Source organism: Argopecten irradians, chromosome 4 (genome assembly GCF_041381155.1).
Source record: "Argopecten irradians isolate NY chromosome 4, Ai_NY, whole genome shotgun sequence".
Taxonomy (NCBI): Eukaryota; Metazoa; Mollusca; class Bivalvia; order Pectinida; family Pectinidae; genus Argopecten; species Argopecten irradians.
Window position 1 is genome coordinate 18,313,865 of NC_091137.1, and position 25,161 is coordinate 18,339,025.

Below are 25,161 nucleotides of genomic sequence, written 5' to 3' on the forward strand. Positions count from 1 at the left end.
AGGAGTTCCTCGTATTGTTTTATATTAATCTTTAACCAATACTTTATACTGTGACTTTGTTGTTTTGTGCCATGAGTCAGATGACCGTTAAGGCCCATGGGCCTCTTGTTTAGATGAGTTCTAAAATGCAATATTGCATATCTAGGCATTACAGGCTGTAAGGGGACCTACAAATTAAATTGAGAAATATAGCATAAAAAATCGTTGTAATAATCCATGATGGCTGTCTTTCTCTAATTTCATTTGTCAGATCGGTCCCAAAATGCAATATGCATAACTGAAGGCATCCAGAACATAACAGATGAAATTTGGGAAAGACTTCTTTAGAACTTTCTGGGTAATAGCAATATTAACAAGAACTGATTACGGATAGAGGGATAGACCATCGACAAAAGGTGATTAATTATATAATGTGATGATGGTCTAAAAAAAATGAAAGAACACGAGAAACATTCAGCATATCACTTTTATTTAGTAGCACACGTAGATACCGGAACAGCTGAATTATGTAAATTACATTCAATTTTGCTTGAGTGGTTTTATCGGCAGAATCTATTCTATAATATAATTATCCTCTTTGGGGGCTCTCTTGAATAGACTAATCTTAGTCTTATTTCAATCGATTTGGCCTTATAATTCAACATATTTGAATTTTATCCCCCAATTCGGACGTACATATTTTTAGAATTAACAACCCCACATCTAAGGGAATTCCCCTGGTGCATTGGGGTATTCAGATCTATTTTAATTGCTAAAGTGATTCTTTATATCCTAAATAACTAACAGAGTAGCCCCTAAGAAATGCCAAAATTTATAATGTGAAATTAATAAACTTCCATGAAATCAGTTTAATTTGTCTTGTGTGTTTGCGTTATTGTATAAACTATAATATAATTCAAAAAGTCTAAATGGCTGCTGCTAAATCAACAGTGTACATTAGTACATCATTCCATATTCACAACATTAATTCCTGGCTATTTACGTCTTAACGCTCATTGTAAAACACTTGGAAATTATCAACAGATAACTATTGGTTCATCTTCATCAGTTTCAATCAAAAAGTAAGTCTTGAACATATTTTGTGCTATGTATATTTTTTTTTAAAAATAAATATTATATGGATGGTATTTACATTCAATGAAAATAATAGACACTAACAAAAATGTTATGACTGAAATACTTTGGCATGAACAGCATTATATGTATACATATGAAAGTTTAAATGTAATCAATTGACTAGCAGCAAAAATATTATTTTACCTTTCCACACATATTGATAGTGCCCGCTTGTTCAAAAGGTGATTTAACAGACTCAAAGTACACATTTTAAGAACATTCTGTTAATACTCTGATTATCCCATCAGTTGTTTTTATAAAATTTAACACTAACATTCTAGAAAACTCTATCATTATTTATCATTTATATTGTAATCATTAATATATCTATAATTCTTGTATTGTCAATGAAATATTTTGAAATGAAATATTTCTTAAAATAGTACCTAAATACTAGATCTAGTACTCCTTCAACTATTCTTGTGAACAGGCATGGAACATTTCAGCAACATCTCCCACAACATCTAATTCAACCTGTACCAATAGAAAATACACATATATTGTACCAGAACAACTTCAGCTGTCAAGGTCACTAAATATAATGATATACATGTATATGAATATCAAGAAAGCTCTTGTCGGTGCATCAAAGATGATGAAAGCAGTTGTTGGAATCACTTGCTTTTCTTTTGAACTTATCCAGTACAGAATTTGTATTTTAATAACATACAAATAATCAACCATATTTGTTATACTTATAGCAAAACTCACTTGCTTTTCTCAGGAACTTCTTCAATTATAGAACCTGTATTTGAATATCATACAGAGCCATTGTTATACCTAGCAAAATTGACAAAGGACATGATTAAGTCTACCACCTTTTGAATAAATCGACTGTAGCTATAGCGTGAATATTTAAACACCTTTTACAACAATGAAAATGTGCCATCCTTAATATCCCAAGGGTTGCTATCACTGTTATATAGACATTATTAGTCATCCGATATCACACAAAATACATACACAATCACCATACATTAATACCTCATCCTCGATACTCCAGCTGTTAAAGGGGTGATTAATTTATTGGCTTGATAACTGTAACTTTCATTTCTGATTTGCTGTAAGAAATGTGATTATATCTTCAATTAAAATAAGTAAGTAGATTAAGAATAGAGTTCTTGAAAATCTTGTTTTGCTATATGATACAGTCCAGTGGTGGAAATAACAACTGTGATAGTAACCCCTGGAGTATGAAAAACCCCATACTAAATGTAAATAGGAATTACTATCATATATAAATCATTTTTTTATTTGAAGTGTTAGATTTCATTTTCACAATATATATACTAACATGTGGCTTGTGTTTACAATTTGGTACGATCTTCCTCAGAACTGTATAACACAAATATGATAAATACTGAATACATTCTAAGTAGATTTACCACTGAAACATTACAAAGTTGAATAGGTGCATGGATGTTAGCAAAACATATTTTTACAAAGCATGCAATACCTTGGAAGCACTATCACAAATGACACACACTCAAATTTAAACATCAGGTTTTAGATTTGATATTGAGTCACCTGATTGTTGCATCACATACAACGTATATGGAGAACATGTATTTGATATACATGTATATGCATTTACCACAAAAATGAATCAATCTATTAATAATGATATCATAAGTATATTTACAGATACATATATGATGTAATAAATTAATATAAATGATATTTTGATAACAAAGTTGATAGAAGGATGGGATGGAAATCTTAATGTGATAGCTAAAACCGACTTTAATCTTCACTGAAGAGATGATAAATTACTGACAGGAAAAGTGTCACTGCAGATTAATGTGTCAAATTATTGGCAGGCAAATGAGTAAACGAATTGTGATGGGGACAAATATCCATAGGAAAACTGATCCAAGGAAACAGATATGTCAATGAATCAATGAAGAAAAGAACATAAAAATTCAAAATCAAAACAGACTGTCTTATTCATTATTGAAAGAGTCATACCCGTGAAGTAGAATGTTTTAAAACTAACTTTCTCAATTAATATCAAAGATGCCATTTCTAATGACACACAGGTTTATTGGGCTTATACAAATTATAAATGACATATCAGATCTATGAGAAAGACATTGCACAATACCAGAACCATCTTCTAAGGAGACTTCCTTCAGTAAGCAAAACAAGCCAATGGTATCTGGCAATGAATTTTGATTTCATTAAAAAACCTATAACAAAAGGAAAACGCCCTTGGTATGAAATCAAATGTAAACTGTATCAAACAATATAAATGAGTAATATTTGCAGAAATAACATGTAAAATGTAAAAAAAAAATTAATAAAATAAAACATGGAATAAAGTACATAGAATTGGAATAACCCTCACATTAGACCTAAAAACTAAGCATATTAATAAGTGCATCATTATAAATGCTTCGTCCCTGCCCCTCCAAGATCTTTTTAAAATGTTGAACTGATTACCCTTACAAGAGATCACAGAGACATCTTGGCACACACCACCAGGATCTGTCAGTTAATTTGAATGAAGATTTATTCTATGCCTTTCCTTTCTTTCATTCTTCATTTAAAATGGGAAAATTTATAAAAATTCTGCATAGCAGCAGCACTTTAATTGTCATATTCAATATGACCTCTCATAGTTTGAATTGGTTCCAAATTGATTTGCAGAACTGAAGATTAAGCAGACTTTACACATTTTTTAGCACATAGAATAGAAAATTATTTCAATCAATCAGTCAAATACATCTGTAACAGATCCTAAACATTTAATTTGAGAAGGCCTCTTCATTACTTTTTGAGAAAGTGTCAAAATCAAAAATGCCTACCGGAACTTAAATATCAGTCATGTTGTTTTCTAAATATTCATAATATTGCAATTGATGCCAGAATTATAGGGATCAAGAGGAACCTACATAATCATTATGAATTTCAGAGATCTTTTCACAATATATTTGAGTAATAGCGATTACAAACTTTTGAAATATAAGATGGCTGCTTGTCTGCTCAGTCCTTCAATGCTTCCAAATGGAGACGGAGAACCATTTAACACTTTCTGTGGAGAAATAGCAGATGCAAACTTGGACTCAAATCTAATATTGGCTCTCTTGCTTTCTAATCAGTCCCAAATGTAATATACACAACAAGGACCCAAGAGGAGCATGTAAATGATATTATTTTACACAGCTCCCTGATAAATGGCAGTAACAAACTTCAATTGTCAAAGTCAAAAATGGCTGCCTGTTGGCCATTTTGTTTTTGGATCAGTCTCAAAATACAATATGCACAAATAAGGCTGACTTTTTTTACAGAAAGATTGAATGATGACAGATCACAGACGAAAAGTGATTTAAATAACCATCATCAGCAGTGGCGTAGGAAGATGAAACGTAATGGGGGGGCAACGGTCCTCAATATTTTGTAACAACACCCCCCCCCTCGCGCGCCCGCACCCACAGGAGATACTTGATAAACTTATTACACATAATCCTCGTACACGTCTATATACAGTGGCGTCGCTAACAGGAAATTAATGAATACGCAAATTAGCATGCGAGTATGGGGGGTCCGAGGTATCCCCTGGAAAAATATTAGAATTTAGAATGACTGAGGTTAGCTTTACAATCTATTTTGATGATTTTTCGAGCGCCGAAGTCTCGAGATTTTGGTGTTAAGGGGATCCGGGGGTCTCCCCGGGGAAAAAATTATACGATTTAGAGTGGCAGAGATGAGTTTTACGATACATTTTGTTGAATTTGCAAGAGTTGAAGGAGCCAAATTTTAGTGTTTGGGGGGCCAGGGGTCTCCCCCGGGAAAATTTTTTACGATTTTGAATGGCTGAGATGAGTTTTACGATGTACTTTGATGAATTTGCGAGCACCGAAGGCGTGAAATTTTGTTGTTTTGGAGGTCCTGGGTACTACCCCGGGATAAAAATTTACGATTCAGAATGACTGAGATGAGATTTACGATGCATTTTTTGGAATTAGTGAGCGCCGTAGGCGCGAGATTTTGTTTGTTTTTTTGGGGAGGGGGGTATCCCCCCTTGAAAAATATTACGATTTTGTATTTTGATGAATTTTAAGAGTTCTTAACATGGTATTTTTTTAATTTAAAGTTACCTGCTATGAAATGATAATTGTGAGTGTCGGCATATACCATTATGCAACCCAGCTCGATCTGAACATGCCAGATTCACACCATCGGCACTCAAAATAATAATGAATTGATTGTCTTGCTAAGACATATAAACAAATTAATCTTTTAAGAAACATTTTTTGAAATAGTATAATCCCTTGATAGATATTTTTAGTCTAGTTAATGTGTATTGAATTTTCATTATTAAAGGTTTGAACATTACTTTCTTGAACGTTTTAGGAAACGCGCCGCGCAGCGGAAAATTTTCTAAAATTAAGTACAAAAATGTGCAAGATGACCCTTTTTTGTTTCAAATGTCCATTTTTAGAACATTTCACTCGACGAAAATGGGGGGGGGGGGGAGGGAAAGACATGTTTGCCCCCCTTGCCCCCCCGCTTCCTATGCCCCTGATCAGATAGTACAAAAATATAACAGAAATGTATAAAAAGGGCAAATCTGACATGAATATTTATCCCAGATCATGTGAATAAACCTACCTTATGTAAGACAATGCGTCATGTATAATACAGCACCATTGAATTGGCAATGGAAAATTACTTTGTCAATCAGGAACATGGGGATTGGTCCTGATCTGTCTGAGCAATGTCATCAGAAGACTTACATGGACCCAATGATAATAGACTGACAGAACAATTCACCATAAGTAAGACTGAACCTGTTCACTTTGTAGTGTATTAACTGTTATCTTGACATACACATATGACAAAGCTGATGTGACACTTTGGAATGTTACTGTCATGATGCCAACAAAGTATATTGCCATCAAGTCATTTCATTGTATAATTTACATGCCATTACATAACTGTTGTTAATTGTGTGGAGAATTTGTGCATATATGTGATTTTTATAAAAAAAATATTTCAACAGTAATGTTTATTCTATGTGGATCAGGATTACTTGAGTCTAATAGTCACGTTCGGACACCATTTTAACATTAAAGTTTTGTCTATGTGAGACAAGCTTTGATACAATAGTGTAATACTTCTAGCCACCAATGTAACAAAACCAAATATTTTATATAACCAATGTACCAATAAAATTTTGTCTATGCATGCAATACAGTTTTTATACAACAACTAAATATTTCTATAACCATGGTAACAATAAGTTTTGACTATGTAGGTAATGGTTTTATGCAATAGTCAAATACTTTTTGTCACCATGATTACCTTAAAATGTTTATACAACTGTAAAAATCTTTTTGTCACTGTGATAGCGCTAATGGTTTTTTCTATGTGATTTAATTTTTGACACATGAACAGTCCAATACTTTCTGTCACTGCGGTGACAGCAATGTTTGTTGTACAATGTATATGATTTATCAGGTATGGTTGTTTTTTTACACAAAAGTCCATACTTTTTGTTACTATGGTAACAAGAATGTTTTGGCTATGTGAGCCAGGGTTTGATACAGCAGTCAAATACTTTCTGATCCCTGTACCACATTACATGTTCAATGCCTGGTATAGTGTATGTGTGGATTGCCTTCCTCTGGTCCAATGTCCTCAATCCAAATGAATCCTGTAAATAAAACTGGAAAAGAAAATATTCAATTATTAGAACTTACATTTCTGTTTTGATTTTCTGACCAAAACCTGGCTTATATTCATTAACCACATCCTGTTTCCTGGTTATAAATAGTTAATTTTATTGGACTTATTATATCAAATTGAATGTAAATGAGCAATAAATGTTGATAATAGTATATATCTTTTAAAGGGACAATTCACTCAGGCTAATTCTTTTACATAACCAAAAAGTAAAATATGGCATAAATGTATTGTTCTATATTTCTTATGAAACATACAACATAAAATATTGACAAATTCCACGTCATTGATTAATATTTTAATTGATACCGTTGTAATTACAAATCGTTGATCAATACGATTAAGCGGGTACAATATGTACGCTGTACCCATATACTAGCCATAGTCACGCACGTTAAACAAATGAACTACATTACCACTGAGGAGGTGATAAATGATTTTTTGGCAAGACAATTCAACTAATAAAGTAAACACACTGCTGTCAGAGCGATTTGAGCAGTTCTAGACAAAAGTTTCATTACTTTACGAGCAAGGGACAGGGTTCGGCATACAAGATGTTCGACCACAATGTGTAATGGCGGACAGCGAGCGGGTTTGAACATTTCACACGCATTTCACCACCATGGGCTTTTCTGGCATATCAGAGCAAAACCGACTGATCTAATTTCTATTAGAACTGGGTTTTTCCGATATATGTACACATTTTAATGTTCTCTTAGACTGAATTGTCCCTTTAATATACTGTTCATTTTATAGGTTAAATACATGTTAATAATAGTCGATATCTTTTAATATAATGTTCATTTTATAGGTAACATACTCTTTGTTGGCGCATTTCTAGGATACCTTCTGAACCATTGTAGAATCCAAATTGACTAAAAGAAAAAAAGAAAAGCTAAGACTTTTATGAAAAGTTAGTTATTATCACATAAAATATCTTATAACAAGTGTTTACTAATAAAGGTCAAAGCAGAATACAACATAAACTATGGATAGAGTCAGGTAGCTTAGTTACATAGTGTAACTGTTAACTGTCTGTATTGAGTATGGAGGTCACAGAAGGTCAGGTAGCTTAGTTAACTGTCTAACTACAGAATAGAGGTCACAGAAGGTCGAGTAGCTTAGTTAACTGTCTAGCTACAGTATAGAGGTCACAGAAGGTCAAGTAGCTAAGTTAACTGTCTATCTTCAGTATAGAGGTCACAGAAGGTCAGGTAGCTTAGTTAACTGTCTATCTACAGTACAGAGGTCACAGAAGGTCAGGTAGCTTAGTTAACTGTCTATCTACAGTATAGAGGTCACAGAAGGTCAGGTAGCTTAGTTAACTGTCTATCTACAGTATAGAGGTCACAGAAGGTCAGGTAGCTTAGTTAACTGTCTATCTACAGTACAGAGGTCACAGAAGGTCAGGTAGCTTAGTTAACTGTCTAACTAAAGGATGGAGGTCACAGACTGTCAGGTAGCTTAGTTAACTGTCTAACTAAAGGATGGAGGTCACAGACTGTCAGGTAGCTTAGTTAACTGTCTACCTACAGAATAGAGGTCACAGAAGGTCGAGTAGCTTAGTTAAGTGTCTATCTAGAGTATGGAGGTCACAGGTCAGGTAGCTTAGTTTACTGCCTATCTAGAGGATGGAGGTCACAGAAGGTCAAGTAGCTTAGTTAACTGTCTACCTACAGAATAGAGGTCACAGGTCAGGTAGCTAGTTAAGTGTCTATCTAGAGAATAGAGGTCACAGTAGGTCAGGTAGTTTAGTTAAGTGTCTATCTACAGTACAGAGGTCATAGAAGGTCAGGTAGCTTAGTTAACTGTCTATCTACAGTACAGAGGTCACAGAAGGTCGGGTAGCTTAGTTAAGTGTCTATCTAGAGGATGGAGGTCACAGAAGGACGGGTAGCTTAGTTAACTGTCCATCTACAGTATAGAAGTCACAGAAGGTCAGGTAGCTTAGTTTACTGTCTATCTAGAGGATGGAGGTCATAGATGGTCAGGTAGCTTAGTTAACTGTCTACCTACAGAATAGAGGTCACAGAAGGTCGAGTAGCTTAGTTAAGTGTCTATCTAGAGTATGGAGGTCACAGGTCAGGTAGCTTAGTTTACTGCCTATCTAGAGGATGGAGGTCACAGAAGGTCAAGTAGCTTAGTTAACTGTCTACCTACAGAATAGAGGTCACAGGTCAGGTAGCTAGTTAAGTGTCTATCTAGAGAATAGAGGTCACAGTAGGTCAGGTAGTTTAGTTAAGTGTCTATCTACAGTACAGAGGTCATAGAAGGTCAGGTAGCTTAGTTAACTGTCTATCTACAGTACAGAGGTCACAGAAGGTCGGGTAGCTTAGTTAAGTGTCTATCTAGAGGATGGAGGTCACAGAAGGACGGGTAGCTTAGTTAACTGTCCATCTACAGTATAGAAGTCACAGAAGGTCAGGTAGCTTAGTTTACTGTCTATCTAGAGGATGGAGGTCATAGATGGTCAGGTAGCTTAGTTAACTGTCTACCTACAGAATAGAGGTCACAGAAGGTCGAGTAGCTTAGTTAAGTGTCTATCTAGAGTATGGAGGTCACAGGTCAGGTAGCTTAGTTTACTGCCTATCTAGAGGATGGAGGTCACAGAAGGTCAGGTAGCTTAGTTAACTGTCTACCTACAGTATAGAGGTCACAGGTCAGGTAGCTAGTTAAGTGTCTATCTAGAGAATAGAGGTCACAGTAGGTCAAGTAGCTTAGTTAAGTGTCTATCTACAGTACAGAGGTCATAGAAGGTCAAGTAGCTTAGTTAACTGTCTATCTACAGTATAGAGGTCACAGGTCAGGTAGCTTAGTTAAGTGTATATCTAGAGTATAGAGGTCATAGAAGGTCAGTTAGCTTAGTAAAGTTAGCACATTGAGAGATTTCTTATTAAATCTATTTTCACAATACAGAGTTTTCACAGATATAGCACCGTGATTGCTGGAGAGTTTATCATTACATTGCTAGGAAGTTTATTTATTTATCTACATAGTCAATTAGCCTTATATTAATAATTCATTCTTTTTTTACCTTGACTGCCATGGAGTTATCACCTGGTCATGAGGTCCTCCAATTAACACCAGATTCTTCAGACGCAGGAAATTCTTCTTGTACTCTGAAAATTTAATTTTGATTATTTTAATTCGATTTTACTCTTTTTTAAAACATCACTTGTATAAACAAAATACCCCCTAAAATGAGGTTACTTGTACTCAAATTAAAATAAAAGTATTTACTTGCAAGCACCACTCCTTAACCATAAAGGTTTACTTAATTTTTAATAAACTTAGAATACTTAAAATTTCACTCATTATAAACATACATTTTGACGAATTTCTATGCTACCTATAAAACAGGTTAAATGTTACCTGCTTTTTTGTGCTGAGTTTGTATGTTACTTGAATTTTGTGCTGAAGTTGTGCATTACCTGTTTTTTGTGCTGATTTTGTGTGTTACCCGTTTTTTGTGCTGAGGTTGTGCATTACCCGTTTTTTGTGCTGATTTTGTGTGTTACCCGTTTTTTGTGTGTTACCCGTTTTTTGTGCTGAAGTTGTGCATTACCCGTTTTTTGTGCTGATTTTGTGTGTTACCCGTTTTTTGTGCTGAAGTTGTGCATTACCTGTTTTTTGTGCTGATTTTGTGTGTTACCCGTTTTTTGTGCTGAAGTTGTGCATTACCCGTTTTTTGTGCTGATTTTGTGTGTTACCCGTTTTTTGTGCTGAGGTTGTATGTTACTTATATATAAAGTGTTCATGTTATCAGAATTTTGTGTGGTACCTGTATTTTTTAATAAGTTTTTACCTGTGTTCTGTGCAGAGTTGGTATCGTTGTCCAGCAGCGCTAAGAACACAGACTGGTTTCTGTATAGTTCTTCATGGTGTGGATCTATAAATAAAACAATAATTTTGACATGTCCCATGCTGACAGTTATTACAGTGACCATAACCTTGACCTTTTGTGAAGAAAGAAAGCAACTTGAGTCCATATTTTTAAAAGATAGCATTGATGTCCTTCACCTGACAATCATGAAACTCACATTTTTCTTTATCCTACATTAATTTTGATTCTTTAAAATATGTGCAATATAGTAGAAATCAATAAACAAATGAAGCTGGCAAAGTGCTGACAATGATGTTCTATAGATAGCAACAATGACCTTGACCTTAATTGACCTAACAACCCTGAAATATATATGATATTTTGTAATTCATATGCATTACAAGTGTAAGATGTTTTATTAAAATCAATCAATCTTTTCATAAAAAATATCTTATTATCAGTACCTTTGTATTTGATCTTTTGACCCACACTTAACCCTAGACTATGTTTATTGCCTAACATTGTATTAATTTACTTTAAACAAAATCTATCAATCTTAAATAATCATCTCAAAACAAAAACTTTGCAAAACACAATCCATTTTCAGTAACAATGACCTTTGTAGTTGATTGTTTAACCTCTAATTCAATTCAAGGCTGTATTAACCCTATGAACTTATGACCTTCATACATGTCCCTCTATTTTCATAAGTCAAAGACTAAAATATAAGTAAAGTAACAGTTAATGCAAGAAGGAGTCCTTGCATATATCTTAATGTAGAGCCTTTGTATGTTTCACAGAAGCCTTTCCAAAGAGAAATTGGTAATGTCCTAGGTTAGATAAGAATATGTTTCCATGGTAACATAGAAAATACAACAAACTAGTTAGATATCAGGAAGTGCCCCATGAAATCACTAATAAATGACTGACCCACCAGTTGGTTATCAGACTCTACCACAAGTCCCCTTCAATATGAAACATTTATCAGTTAGGTACAAAACTTTATTTATTTGTCATTGTTCAAATCCAAGATGGCCACTAAACTGAATCTGGTTAGCCAAAAAAGTTACATAGTAGATCTAAATGGCAGAAGACCAAGCTACTTTTGAGAACAATACTCCACTTCCTTCTATCATAAATGGTAATTTATGATGACACTGAAATTTTGTGTTTTTAATTCATTTCCATGGTAACCAAGAAAATATCAAAAATATATAGCCTTACCGTGCCAGTAGTTTGCCACAGACCAATGTTGTCCAGAACTAGTGTAGAAATACCTAAAATGTCAAAATAAAATTAATTTGGAAGACATTTTAAATAGTAAGACAGACAAGAAAAGTTTGAATAGAAACTGTTTCTTATTCAATTTCTTGTGAAAAAACAACAAAATTATAACACAGAATTAGATATACTGAGTAGTAATATTTAATAAGAAAGTAATTCCAGGGAGACATTATCGGAAAGCAAATGTATCAAATCAAATTCATATTTTTACTTGAAACTTTTTCAAACTTTGAAACCTCTAAAGTGTATGATCACAGCAGAGAGATATGATTAAATTTCTACGTGCAATCCAGAAGTGAATTATATCAAAATGATAAGTTCATCTGTCATATCAAACCAATTTGATTTAAATGATCATCTTCTTTTTGATAATACCTGTCTCTTCACATTTCATAGCTTTATTTAAAGATTCTCCACTGGTCACAGAGCATAAAAAATACTCAGCATTTGAACAATAATTCATGGGTGTTTAATCGTGTACATTTATGACTATCTAAAACAACAAATAATATCAAATAATTCATTTTGCCTTTGGTGCATGAGCAGAACTTCATTTCATATAGGACAAAGTGCCTTGGATTTTCTTATGGATTTAATTATTTATTTTTAATATTTTTATCTTTAAATGAAATAAGAAGCCCAAACTTTTCAATGGGGGTAATGGTGTAATGTAGGTAACTTTTGTAACTGAAGAAAAATACCAATTTGACTGCTCATGTTTTTGATAGAGAGAAAAAATACCATTTGCCAGATGTGGAGCATCTTTAACATCTTTTTAACAGTTATGACTTACCTGTAAAGTTCTTCTTTAATGAAATGTGGAAACAAATACCTGAGATAGGCAGTGTCTGAAAAAAGAAACAACAAAGAGTTGTAAATTGTTTGTTTACCAAAGTTATATTAATCATATCAATAACATTCTTTTTCATTATCTGAGGATAAAAGACATATCGTCAGCTGTCTATCAAACCATCCAAGTACCATAGGCATTTGGCTATATACCTAGACATTTTCCCCCATATATATGTAATACAGTGTGATTGGGTGGTGTAGTGGTTAAACCACTTGCCTTTCACATAGCCGGACGTGGTTTGATCCCAGACACAAATGTGAAAAGGTCAGGGGTCACCTGCCTGGCAATATAGGTTTTCTCCGGGCATTCCGGTTTCCTCCCAATCTAAGACCCCTCGCACGATCTCATCCGAGCCATCAAAAGTGATTTGTATAAGTTAAAAGGTCAAGGGTCACCTGCCTGGCAATATGGGTTTTCTCCGGGCACTCCAGTTTCCTACCAATCTAAGACCCCTCGCACGATATCATCCGAGCCATCGAAAGTGATTTGTATAAGTTGTATAACTTGTTTCATAATCGATGTAAAATAAGTTTATATAATACTGTGTCAAGGTCTACAACTCAATTGGCTACACACATGAGTGCTATTTGCAATAGTGCCCAAGCAAGCGGACACTATTGAACTGGCGCGAAATTGAACGTGAATGTATTGTGATGTCACCATTACATAACGTCATTATAACGTTGCGCTTCGACCAAGACCTCAAGAAGGCGGAGAGGCTGTTGTGTGCGGGGATGGAAGCAAATGTTGCTTTTCTACAGAAGACAGTTCACTAATGTTCTTTAGTACATCACGTAACAGAATTCTGGATTCTGATTGGCTACACAGATGGATTCTGTTTGCAATAGTGCCCGGGCAAGCGGGCACTATTGAAGTGGCGCAAACTTGAACGTGAATGTATTGTGACGTCACCATTACATGACGTCATTATAACGTTGCGCTTCGACCAAGACGTCAAAATGGCGGACAGGCTGTTGTGTGCGGGGATGAAAGCAAATGTTGCTTTTCTACAGAAGACAGTTCACTCATGTTCAATATTAATCTACTTTTAATCTTTATGAAGCTGAATCCCATTTTATAGAAACACAGATTTCTGCAACAATTCATATGTTGTACTTTTAAAGTAACAACGTGGTGTGGAAATGGAGATAGTGTTGCGAGGTGTCGCTTGACGTGCTTCTGTTACGATGACATGAAAACGGATCTAATGTGAGAGTGATGTACTAAACCCATTATGGCCTGTTTGAGAGGGCACTATTGCCTCATAGTATTGTCTCGTGATAGGATAGTGCCCTCGCCTTCGGCTCGGGCACTATTCCATCCCTCGACAATACTATAAGGCAATAGTGCCCTCTCAACCAGGCCATAATAGATAAATATTGATCTACTTTAAAACTTCATGAAGCTGAATCCCGTTTTTATAGAATCCCATATTTCTGCAACAATTCATATGTTGTACTTTTAATGTAACAACGTGGTGTGGAAATGAAGATAGCGTTGCGAGGTATCGCTTGACGTACTTCTTTTATGATGACATGAAAAACAGTCTCATGTCAGGGTGATGTACTAAACCCATTATGACATTGTTGAGAGGGCACTATTGCCTCATAGTATTGTCTCATGATGGGATAGTGCCCTCGCCTTCGGCCCGGGCACTACTTCATCCCTCAACAATAATATGAGGCAATAGTGCCCTCTAAACCAGGCCATAATAGATAAATAGTGTCCTCTCAACTAGGCAATCATAGATTAATATATATTGTGAAGTAGAAATACCATTAGGTATCCTGAAACATCAGAAAATAGCCAGATTTCAACACCTCTGACACTGTGATGTCCTCTGATAAACACGCCAGAACTTTAATGGGTAGCTCAAAAACCACCGCATGTCAACACTTCAGCTTCATAAGAATGTCATTTATGTAGAAAACAAACTTTCCGTTATGTTAATTTATATCTGAATACCATCCATTTCCTCTACACAGCCCTTAGAAATTTCTGATTGAAAAATTTGTCTCAAGCCACCATGCTAATATGTGTGTAGCACATTTTTTTCAGCGTTGATTGGCTCTTGAAAATAAATTGACCAAGCAACATCAAGAAAACAAATGTACTAAACACATACTAACATGGTGTTTTGTACTAAAAAAGTATCTTTCTTACTCATCTCGTTGAAGTTTCCGTAATGGATATTTGTTTGGTTAATTATCCTATGGAAAAGTCAGCCATCTCCCGTCTTTTCCTGCATGTGAAAAACTCTTAGATATAAATATGATGTATATGCAAACCTCCATATTGGGCCACCTGTGGAGAGCTCAGAAATATAAATGTGATATATATACATGTATTTTTATATTTTCATGTTTTGTCTTTTATTTAATCCGACATTGTATTTTTTGTATTCTTCCTCGTTGATTATTTATATCTTGTCTCTTAGCAAATGACGTCATGAATTATGACGTCATAATACGTCTTCAATAAACAGTCTGAAGAGCTCCCTTGAATGGGGCGAAAGCGCTCACTAGTCAGTCGTTATTGTTTTTATTTCTTATAGATTTCGTCCGTAAGGACTTTTCTTTAAATTTATCACATGTATATATATATATATATAAATACAAACCTCCATATTGGCCTGCCTGTGAAGAACTCAGAGATATAAATGTGATGTATATGCAAACCTCCATATTGGCCCACCTGTGGAGGGCTCAGAGATATAAATGTGATGTACATATATATATACAAACCTTCATATTGGCCCATCTGTGGAAGGCACAGAGATATAAATGTGATGTATATATATATATATACAAACCTTCATATTGGCCCACCTGTGGAGGGCTCAGAGATATAAATGTGATGTATATATATATATACAAACCTTCATATTGGCCCACCTGTGGAGGGCACAGAGATATAAATGTGATGTATATATATACAAACCTCCATATTGGCCCACCTGTGGAGGGCACAGAGATATAAATGTGATGTATATATATATACAAACCTCCATATTGGCCCACCTGTGGAGGGCTCAGAGATATAAATGTGATGTATATATATATATACAAACCTCCATATTGGCCCGCCTGTGGAGGGCACAGAGATATAAATGTGATGTATATATATATACAAACCTCCATATTGGCCCACCTGTGGAGGGCTCAGAGATATAAATGTGATGTATATATATATACAAACCTCCATATTGGCCCACCTGTGGAGAGCTCAGAGATATAAATGTGATGTATATATATATATACAAACCTCCATATTGGCCCACCTGTGGAGGGCTCAGAGATAAAAATATGATGTATATATATATACAAACCTCCATATTGGCCCACCTGTGGAGGGCTAAGAGATATAAATGTGATGTATATATATATATACAAACCTCCATATTGGCCCACCAGTGGAGCTGATGTATATATATATATACAAACCTCCATATTGGCCCACCAGTGGAGAGCTCAGAGATATAAATATGATGTATATATATATATATACAAACCTCTATATTGGCCCACCTGTGGAGAACTCAAAGATATAAATGTGATGTACAAACCTTCATATTGGCCCACCTGTACTGTGGAGAACTCAGAGATATAAATGTGATGTACAAACCTTCATATTGGCCCACCTGTACTGTGGAGAGCTCAGAGAAATAAATGTGATGTACATGTATATACAAACCTCTATATTGACCTGCATGTGGAGACCTCAGAGATATAAATGTGATATATATATATATACAAACCTCCATATTGGCCCGCCTGTGGGGAACTCAGAGATATAAATGTATCCACATTGTGTCTGGTCACTGAGAGGAGACCCCGACAAATTATTCCACCTGAAACAAATTATTCCAATGTCAATAACATTTCTATTAAAGTTAATAAAACTTTCCTGGGGTCATTCAAATACTAGTTAAGTAAGTCAACTGGGGTTTAATGACAGATACAGTATTGGGATTTGCAGACTTAATGTAAGGTTAAAGGTCAAAGTGTTTACAATTATAAATTATTAATATTTCTAACATTTTAATAACACACCATAAAAGAATAATTAATTGGCCAAAAAATGTCTTTCTTTCTGTAAAATAACAAAATTTCTATTAATATGAACATTGACCATGACTTTCAGACAGGTGAGTAAATGTGATCTTCAAATGCAAAAAGAAGACTGAGTTTTATGGCCATATAATGCTTCTGACAGGATTGAAATATTATAATGAAAGTGACTGTCCTTTTTAATGACCTTTAGCTTATACTCTTTAGATCTGAAAGGTAATACCAGCTAGCACCTTTAGTCAGACAATTTGTATGAACTTTCAGTTTGATTAAAACAAGAGGACACTCAGGGGGAGGGTGTCAGAGACAAACAATAGAAAAAGTGACATTTGGACCTGATAAATAGTCCTAATCAAGCACTGTTCATAGAAAGATCTCTGATTTTTAAGATTGGGTTGACCCAAGAAATGAATTTCCATTTTTTATTTCAATTACCATGACCTTGACCATTGACCTTTGAATTTTGAAAGCAAGAATAGAATGATTATATCTGAGTTACATACTAACCTTGTGAAAAACATATTAAATGAACTCCTTTTGGATGATCCTTCATAATCTCCAAAACCATGCCCTGGATTTTATACACTTGGGTCCATAATGGTTGCAAGCTCTGGTATCCATTAAACGCATCAATGGTGGTTACATTGGTCCCAGGATGGAACTGTGATAGACAAATATAGACATCAATAGTGGTTACATTAGTCCCAGGATGGACCTGTGATAGACAAATATATACATCAATAGTGGTTACATTGGTCCCAGGATGGAACTGTGATAGACAAATATATACATCAATAGTGGTTACATTGGTCCCAGGATGGAACTGTGATAGACAAATATAGACATCAATAGTTGTTACATTAATCCCAGGATGGATCTGTGTTAGACAAATATAGACATCAATAGTGGTTACATTAGTCCCAGGATGGACCTGTGATAGACAAATATATACATCAATAGTTGTTACATTAATCCCATGATGGATCTGTGATAGACAAATATAGACATCAATAGTGGTTACATTAGTCCCAGGATGGACCTGTGATAGACAAATATAGACATCAATAGTGGTTACATTGGTCCCAAGATGGAACTGTGATAGACAAATATAGACATCAATAGTGGTTACATTAGTCCCAGGATGGACCTGTGATAGACAAATATAGACATCAATAGTGGTTACATTAGTCCCAGGATGGACTTGTGATAGACAAATATATACATCAATAGTGGTTACATTAGTCCCAGGATGGACCTGTGATAGACAAATATAGACATCAATAGTTGTTGCATTGGTCCCAGGATGGACCTGTGATAGACAAATATAGACATCAATAGTGGTTACATTAGTCCCAGGATGGACCTGTGATAGACAAATATAGACATCAATAGTTGTTGCATTGGTCCCAGGATGGACGTGTGATTAACAAATACAGACACTAGATGGTCCAAGTTAATCAGAAACTACTGTCGAGTGAGTATTCCATGAAGAAATTGTATCAAACTAATGTGAAATTATGTTTTTAAACAAACACTACAATCAGATCAAAAGAAACAAGAGGCCTAGAGGGCCTGTATCGCTCACCTGTTTTTTTTTGTTTTTTTTGTAATTATCACAAAGACTCTTACAATTAGAACAAGAGGCCCAGAGGGCCTGTATCGCTCACCTGGTTTGTAAAGCCAAGTGATGTTCTGAATACAGGTTCAATGCTTCTTTTCTGAAGGAATTTTAATATTAACCTCTATTTCCCCTATTGGGCCACGCCCCTCCTGTCCCCGGGGTGTCAGAGCCAAAATTTATACAAGTTCTGTTCCCCTTACCCCAAGGATGTTTGTGGCCAAATTTGGTTACAATCCATGTAGAACTTTATGACTAGTAGCGATTTAAAGGATTTACCTCTATTTCCCCTATTGGGCCCCGCCCCTCCTGCCCCCGGGGGATCAGAGCCAAAATTTATACAAGTTCTGTTCCCCTTCCCCCAAGGATGTTTCTGGCCAAATTTGGTTACGATCCATGCAGAACTCTAGGACAAGTAGCGATTTAAAGAATTTACCTCTATTTCCCCTATTGGGCCCCCCCACCTGCCCCCGGAGGGTCAGAGCCAAATCTTATACAAGTTCTCTTCTCCTACTCCCAAGGATGTTTGTGGCCAAATTCAGTTACAATCCATGTAGAACTCTATGACTAGTAGCGATTTAAAGAATTTACCTCTATTTCCCCTAATGGGCCCCACCCCTCCTGCCCCCGGGGGACCAGAGCCAAAATTTATACAAGTTCTGTTCCCCTTCCCCCAAGGATGTTTGTGGCCAAATTTGGTTACATTCCATTCAGAGCTCTATGACTAGTAGCGACTTATAGGATTTACCTCTATTTCCCCTATTGGGCCCCACCCCTCCTGCCCCCGGGGGGTCAGAGCCAAAATTTTTACAAGTTCTGTTCCCCTTCCCCCAAGGATGTTTGTGGCCAAATTTGGTTACAATCCATGTCGAACTCTAGGACAAGTAGAGTTAAAGTAAATTGACCCCTTTTGACCTCGCCCCTCAGGCCCCTAGGGGGTCAGCCCCATCATTTGTACAATTTTGAATCCCCACCCTATAACTATGCTACCATTGCATTATGAGTGCTATCCCATGCTTAGTTTCAGAGAAGAAATCGTTTATATGGAAAAGCCAAATTGACCCCGCCCCTCAGGCCCCCGGGGGGTCAGCCCCATCATTTGTACAATTTTGAATCCCCACCCTATGAAGATGCTATAATTGCATTATGGATGCTATTCCATGCTTAGTTTCAGAGAAGAAGTCGTTTATATGGAAATAGCCAAATTGACCCCTTTTGACCCCACCCCTCAGGCCCCCAGGGGGTCAGCCCCATCATTTGTACAATTTTGAATCCCCACCCTATAAGAATGCTACAATTGCATTATGGATGCTATTCCATGCTTAGTTTCAGAGAAGAAGTCGTTTAAATGGAAATAGCCAAATTGACCCCTTTTGACCCTGCCCCTCAGGCCCCCAGGGGGTCAGCCCCATCATTTGTACAATTTTGAATCATCACCCTATATGCTACCATTGCAATTTGGGTGCTATCCCATGCTTAGTGCCAGAGAAGAAGTCGTTTAAATGGAAATAGCCAAATTGACCCCTTTTGGCCCTGCCCCTCAGGCCCCTGGGGGGTCAGTCCCATCATTTGTACAATTTTCAGTAAGTAGCTATAAGGATGCTACCAGTCAAATTTTGTTGAAATCCGACCAGCGGTTATGGAGAAGAAGTCGATTGTTGACGGACGGACGGACAACGGACGCCAGATGCCGGACGACGGACGCCGGGGTATGGCATAATCCTTTGGACCAGGTGAGCTAAAAAAGCATTATGTGATATGCATACTATGTTTTCTTGCAAGGTCAATTTTAAGAAATATTTTCTGGCTATATGAGATTCAGAGTGACTGTTGTTTAAGCAATGGGAACTCGATGGTATCTCCATATAAAATGGTTTTTGATGTCACAAGCAATGTCATGTGATGCAACATAATACAATTGATGCCCCCCTGATGGAGCGTCATGACGATTTGACCACCCGAGAGTCGTCATATCACCGGTGGGCTACGCCCTCGGGTGACATGACGACTGGAGGGTGGGCAAATCGACATGTTGCTCCATCACGGGGGCATCAATTGTTTTATTATACAAATATTACTGTTTGTATCCAAATAGGCTAGGAAGGGGACATTGTGGGTAATAACAATGTAGATTTCAATAATCTGTTTATCATTAAAAATGTTGAAAATGTCGAGCAGGAATCTACTGTGTTAATTGTAAGCCTTAGGCCTAATGCACCAGAGAATATACCGTTACCTTAGTCATGCCCCGGAGTCTAAACAACTGTCAGACACGTCTCCCTATAGATTTTACACAAGAAACAGAGATGAAGTGATGTTAAAGAATACTAATTAACATTCAATTATTGCTGGTTTACCTTTTATCAAATGTTAATCTGTTATAAATGTTACATAAACCAGAGCAAACCACCATATCCCTTTTACCTGGAACCTCTCTAGAAACATCAACAGTGGTACGTTACATCTAGAGACTATATATATAGTATATATACCCAGATGAAGCTCATGCGAGGGTGACATAATGAGGGCGACATAGCGATTCGAGGGTGACATAAGGTTTACCTTTAATCATATGTTAATCTGTTATAAATGTTACCTAAACCAGAGCAAACGATTCGTCCTGAAGCGGCCATATCCCTTTTACCCGGAACCTCTCTAGAAACATCATCAGTGGTATGTTATAGAGACTAGAGACTACCCAGATGAAGCTCATGCGAGGGTGACATAATGAGGGCGACATAGCGATTCGGGGGTGACATAACGGAATTTCAATCAATGCTGCGCGATTACAGATGACATGAGATGGTTTTTAATCATGTGATACTGTAACAAGTTGCGATAAAACACTAGAAAAGTCATGACTGTAATACAGTATAACCTCTCTAACTCAAACCCCCATTCCTCGAATACCCCCCATTCGTCAAACCGATTGAATGGTCCCGAAGGTGTACCTATATATTTCATGTAACAAAACCCTGGATTACTATTAAGTTAATTAAAAAATATCAGCAATTTGTAGAATACCCCTTATTCGTTACAGAAATATATCATCATTTCCTCAAATACATAGTATTAAATCATGTATTCATCAAACAGGTGTTCAACCCTTGAAAAGGTTTTCAAAAGCTCATTTTTTTATGATATACGTACATATGTTTTCAACTTGATATTGCTATCATACACCACTTTCATCAAAATTCAAAATGCTGGAAATCATTTTAATTAGAATGTCATTTACATGCATTGTTTGTGATAGTTTGAAACAAGACATTTTGACTATCGATGATCGGTCATGACCAACTTGGTATGAGCTGAATACCCTAATGTATTCCTCAAACTATTAATCTGGTCCCTTGCTGTTTGAGTTATATGGAATCAACTGTATTTCTCTGTCAAAAATGGATATAAAATGCTGAATGACAAGAAACTTTTGTATGGACTGTGTAAGTATACTTGTACACATATTTGGTTGCAAATCTAGATCCTTTAATATATGAATTATGAATAAATATACACTACAGTATTGTAAATGGCAAATATAATTTGACATTCTAAAAGAACTAACACTATCCATGTTATTTATACGATACTCAGACCTGAATACGATGAAGATCTCTATAATAATAGTAACAGTTAACACTAACATGTAGTGTACTGTGTCTACCTGTAGTATATATTTTGTGCACCCCGTGTCTACCTACCATAGCTGAATCTTGTGCAAAACGTGTCTACCTGTAGTCTAAGTATACTAGTGCAATACTGCATTCCATGTGCACCATAGTGCATTTTGTGTGCTCAAGGGTTAATTACCTTTTCCACAAACTGTACATTAATACTATTATTAAAGTCCCACTACCTTTCTGGAATAGGCTCCTTAAAGGTTTCTTAAAACCAATAGTTACATTTACAACAGAAGTAAATACATATAGATGGCCTAAGATGAAAAATAATACCACCAAACACATGCAAGATTTCCTTCCTGATATGATAACTATGGTGTTTCATTTCGCTGTTTTATGAAAATTAACATTTTAATTATTTTAATTAATTTGTTTAGAAGATGATGATGAATGTTGTATTAATGGTACCCGGTAAGTTAGTAAATTTTACGACTCTACAAAATTATTGATCTCGGTTTGCATTCCCATTTTAAAAACTAAAAGCCATTTCGGAGAGGTAGTGGGCCTTTAAATTGACAATATTACATGTACATCAAACTCCTGTGGTTATTTAAAAAGAATTACACTGAGCAGTTTTATCATAAATTTGAAATTGTATATATCATATGACTTCAACTCTAAAATTAAATGTCTCAATTTTTCCAAAGAAATATTTTAAATAAAAATTAAGAAATCAGTGTGCTTGTATCATTGAATGGTGCGCTAGCTGACTGTATCAATTTAGTACAACTTTAAGTTGGTGGTTTTCCTGTGCATTATCTTTTTGGATTTTTTTTGTAAAAATAGTTTATGTTGTGATTTCGGTACAAATGTCAACAAATTAAAATGAAAGTAGAATATGTTTTACAAATGTCAAAACAGATTGTTAAGTGACAATAGAACGGAGTCTCTTAGTTACTTACCTTTTCAATAAAGCCGGCGAGTGGTTTGATCTCATCAGCCGAAGCAAGGATCCCATGCATATAAATGACGGGTTTGTAGCAAAGACAAACGCTAAATGCATGAAATAACGTCATGAACAGTAGATATGTCATGTTGGCCGGCTGCTACGCTAACCCAGATCATGTGGTAGTAACAGCGTCATTCAGACGCTTAAACAAAATGGATCAACGTCAATTGCAGGCTTTGTAGTATTTTCGCGGGAAATTATCGATCCAGTTTGTAGTGTAGAGTACATCCTCGATACTCCAGGGGTTCCGATCACTTATGATCTCTACACCCCTGGACTATACTATCTCATAGTGAAATTGAAGGCAGTTCAGTAAAAACATTTGACCAATCAGAGAGCGACGCCTCACATCAAAGCCACACAGTCAACCACAGTGCAGTGGCGTAGGAAGATGAAACGTCATGGGGGGGGGGGGGGCAAAGATCCTCATCCTCAATATTTTGTACCCCCCCCCCCCCCGCCGCCGCACCTACAGGAGGAGATTAATTCAACTCCCAACCATGTATGCTTTATATACATTTTTCATATATCACTAAATTTAATCCTTGTACACATTTATAGACAATGGAGTCGCTAAAAGGAAATTAACGAATACGCAAATTGGCCAAATTAGCGTGTGAGCGTCGAAGGTGCGAGATTTTGGTGTTTTATTAGGGGTCTGAGGGTGACCCCCGGGATGAGTTTTATGTATTTTGATAATTTTGCGATCGCCCGAAAGCGCGAGATTTTGGTGTTTTGGGGGTCCGGGGGTCCTCCCCTGGGAAAAAATTACGATTTAGAATGGCTTAGATGAGTTTTACGATGCATTTTGATGTATTTGCGAGCGCCCAAAGGCGCGAGAATTTGGTGTTAGGGGGGTTCGGGGGGTCTCCCCCGGGAAAAAAATTACGATTTAGAATGGCTGAGATGAGTTTTACGATAAATTTTAATGATTATAAAGCGTTCTTAACATGGTAATTTTTCGATTTAAAGCTACCTGCATTTAGAAATGATAATTGTGTCGTCATAACATTATGCAACCCTACTCGATCTGAATATACCGGCATCACACCATCGGCACATTGTTGTGTAACATAAAAAAATGAATTAATTGTCTCGCTAAGACATATAAACAAATTGATCTTTTAAGAGACATTTTTTTAAAATAGTACATAGAATCCCTTGATGGACATTTTTAGTCTAGTTTGTGTGTATTGAATTTTTACTATTTAAGGTTTGACATTATGTGCTTGAACGTTTTAAGAAATGCGCCGCGCAGCGGAAAATTTTCTAGAATGAAGTACGAAAAATATGCAGGAGGACCCTTTTTTCATTCAAATAAGCACTTTTAGAAAATTTCAGTCGGCGAAAATGGGGGGGGGGGGGGGGGGGCAAAAAGACATGTTTGCCCCCCCGTCCTGGGGAACGGGGGGGGGGCAGTTGCCCCCCCCCCTCCCCCCCCCCCCCCCGCTTCCTACGCCCCTGCAGTGTATTGTTATACGGCTCTTTTGATGAACATCAAAGGACTAAATTACCTGTTATGTTATGAAGGGTTATCAAGTTTGTTCAAATGAATGACCTTGATCTTCATTCAAGGTCACAGGGGTCAAAAAGGCTAATATCTTTAAACAACTTCTTCTCAAGAACCAAAAGGCCCATGATACTCATATTGGGCCTGCAGCATACAGGGATGAAGTGCTACCAAGTTTGTTCAAATTAATGACCTTGACCTTCATTCAAGGTCACAGAGGACAAAAAGGCTAAAATCTTTAAACGACTTCTTCCCAAGAACCGAAAGGCCCAGGATACTCATATTGGGCCTGCAGCATGCTGGGATGAAATGCTACCAAGTTTGTTCAAATTAATGACCTTGACCTTCATTCAAGGTCACAGAGGACAAAAAGGCTAAAATCTTTAAACGACTTCTTCCCAAGAACCGAAAGGCCCAGGATACTCATATTGGGCCTGCAGCATGCTGGGATGAAATGCTACCAAGTTTGTTCAAATTAATGACCTTGACCTTCATTCAAGGTCACAGAGGTCAAAAAGGCTAAAATCTTTAAACGACTTCTTCTCAAGAACCGAAAGGCCCAGGATACTC

At 36.3% G+C, this 25,161-nt stretch overlaps 1 protein-coding gene across 1 annotated transcript; it reads right to left on the bottom strand.

The window, feature by feature from the left end:
* Positions 1-448: 448 nt before the first annotated feature.
* LOC138320826 (lysosomal thioesterase PPT2-A-like) lies at positions 449-23,225 on the bottom strand. The gene is made up of 9 exons (XM_069264079.1): positions 23,035-23,225; positions 17,342-17,495; positions 16,522-16,614; positions 12,705-12,759; positions 11,852-11,904; positions 10,610-10,693; positions 9,839-9,923; positions 7,625-7,679; positions 449-6,787 (listed from the first exon to the last, which is right to left on the bottom strand). The coding sequence occupies exons 1-9, from the start codon at positions 23,164-23,166 to the stop codon at positions 6,644-6,646; spliced, it is 855 nt and encodes a 284-aa protein (XP_069120180.1). The 5' UTR covers positions 23,167-23,225; the 3' UTR covers positions 449-6,643.
* Between the last annotated feature and the right edge of the window lie 1,936 nt (positions 23,226-25,161).

Bases quoted from the DNA above. Each gene is read 5' to 3' on its own strand.
- LOC138320826 (XM_069264079.1), bottom strand. From the start codon at position 23,166: ATGACATATCTACTGTTCATGACGTTATTTCATGCATTTAGCGTTTGT. The intron at 11,905-12,704 runs GTAAGTCATAAC...TTGACATTTTAG, and splicing joins ATTAAAGAAGAACTTTACAG to GTATTTCTACACTAGTTCTG. The intron at 9,924-10,609 runs GTAAAAACTTAT...TTAAATTTTCAG, and splicing joins CAACTCTGCACAGAACACAG to AGTACAAGAAGAATTTCCTG.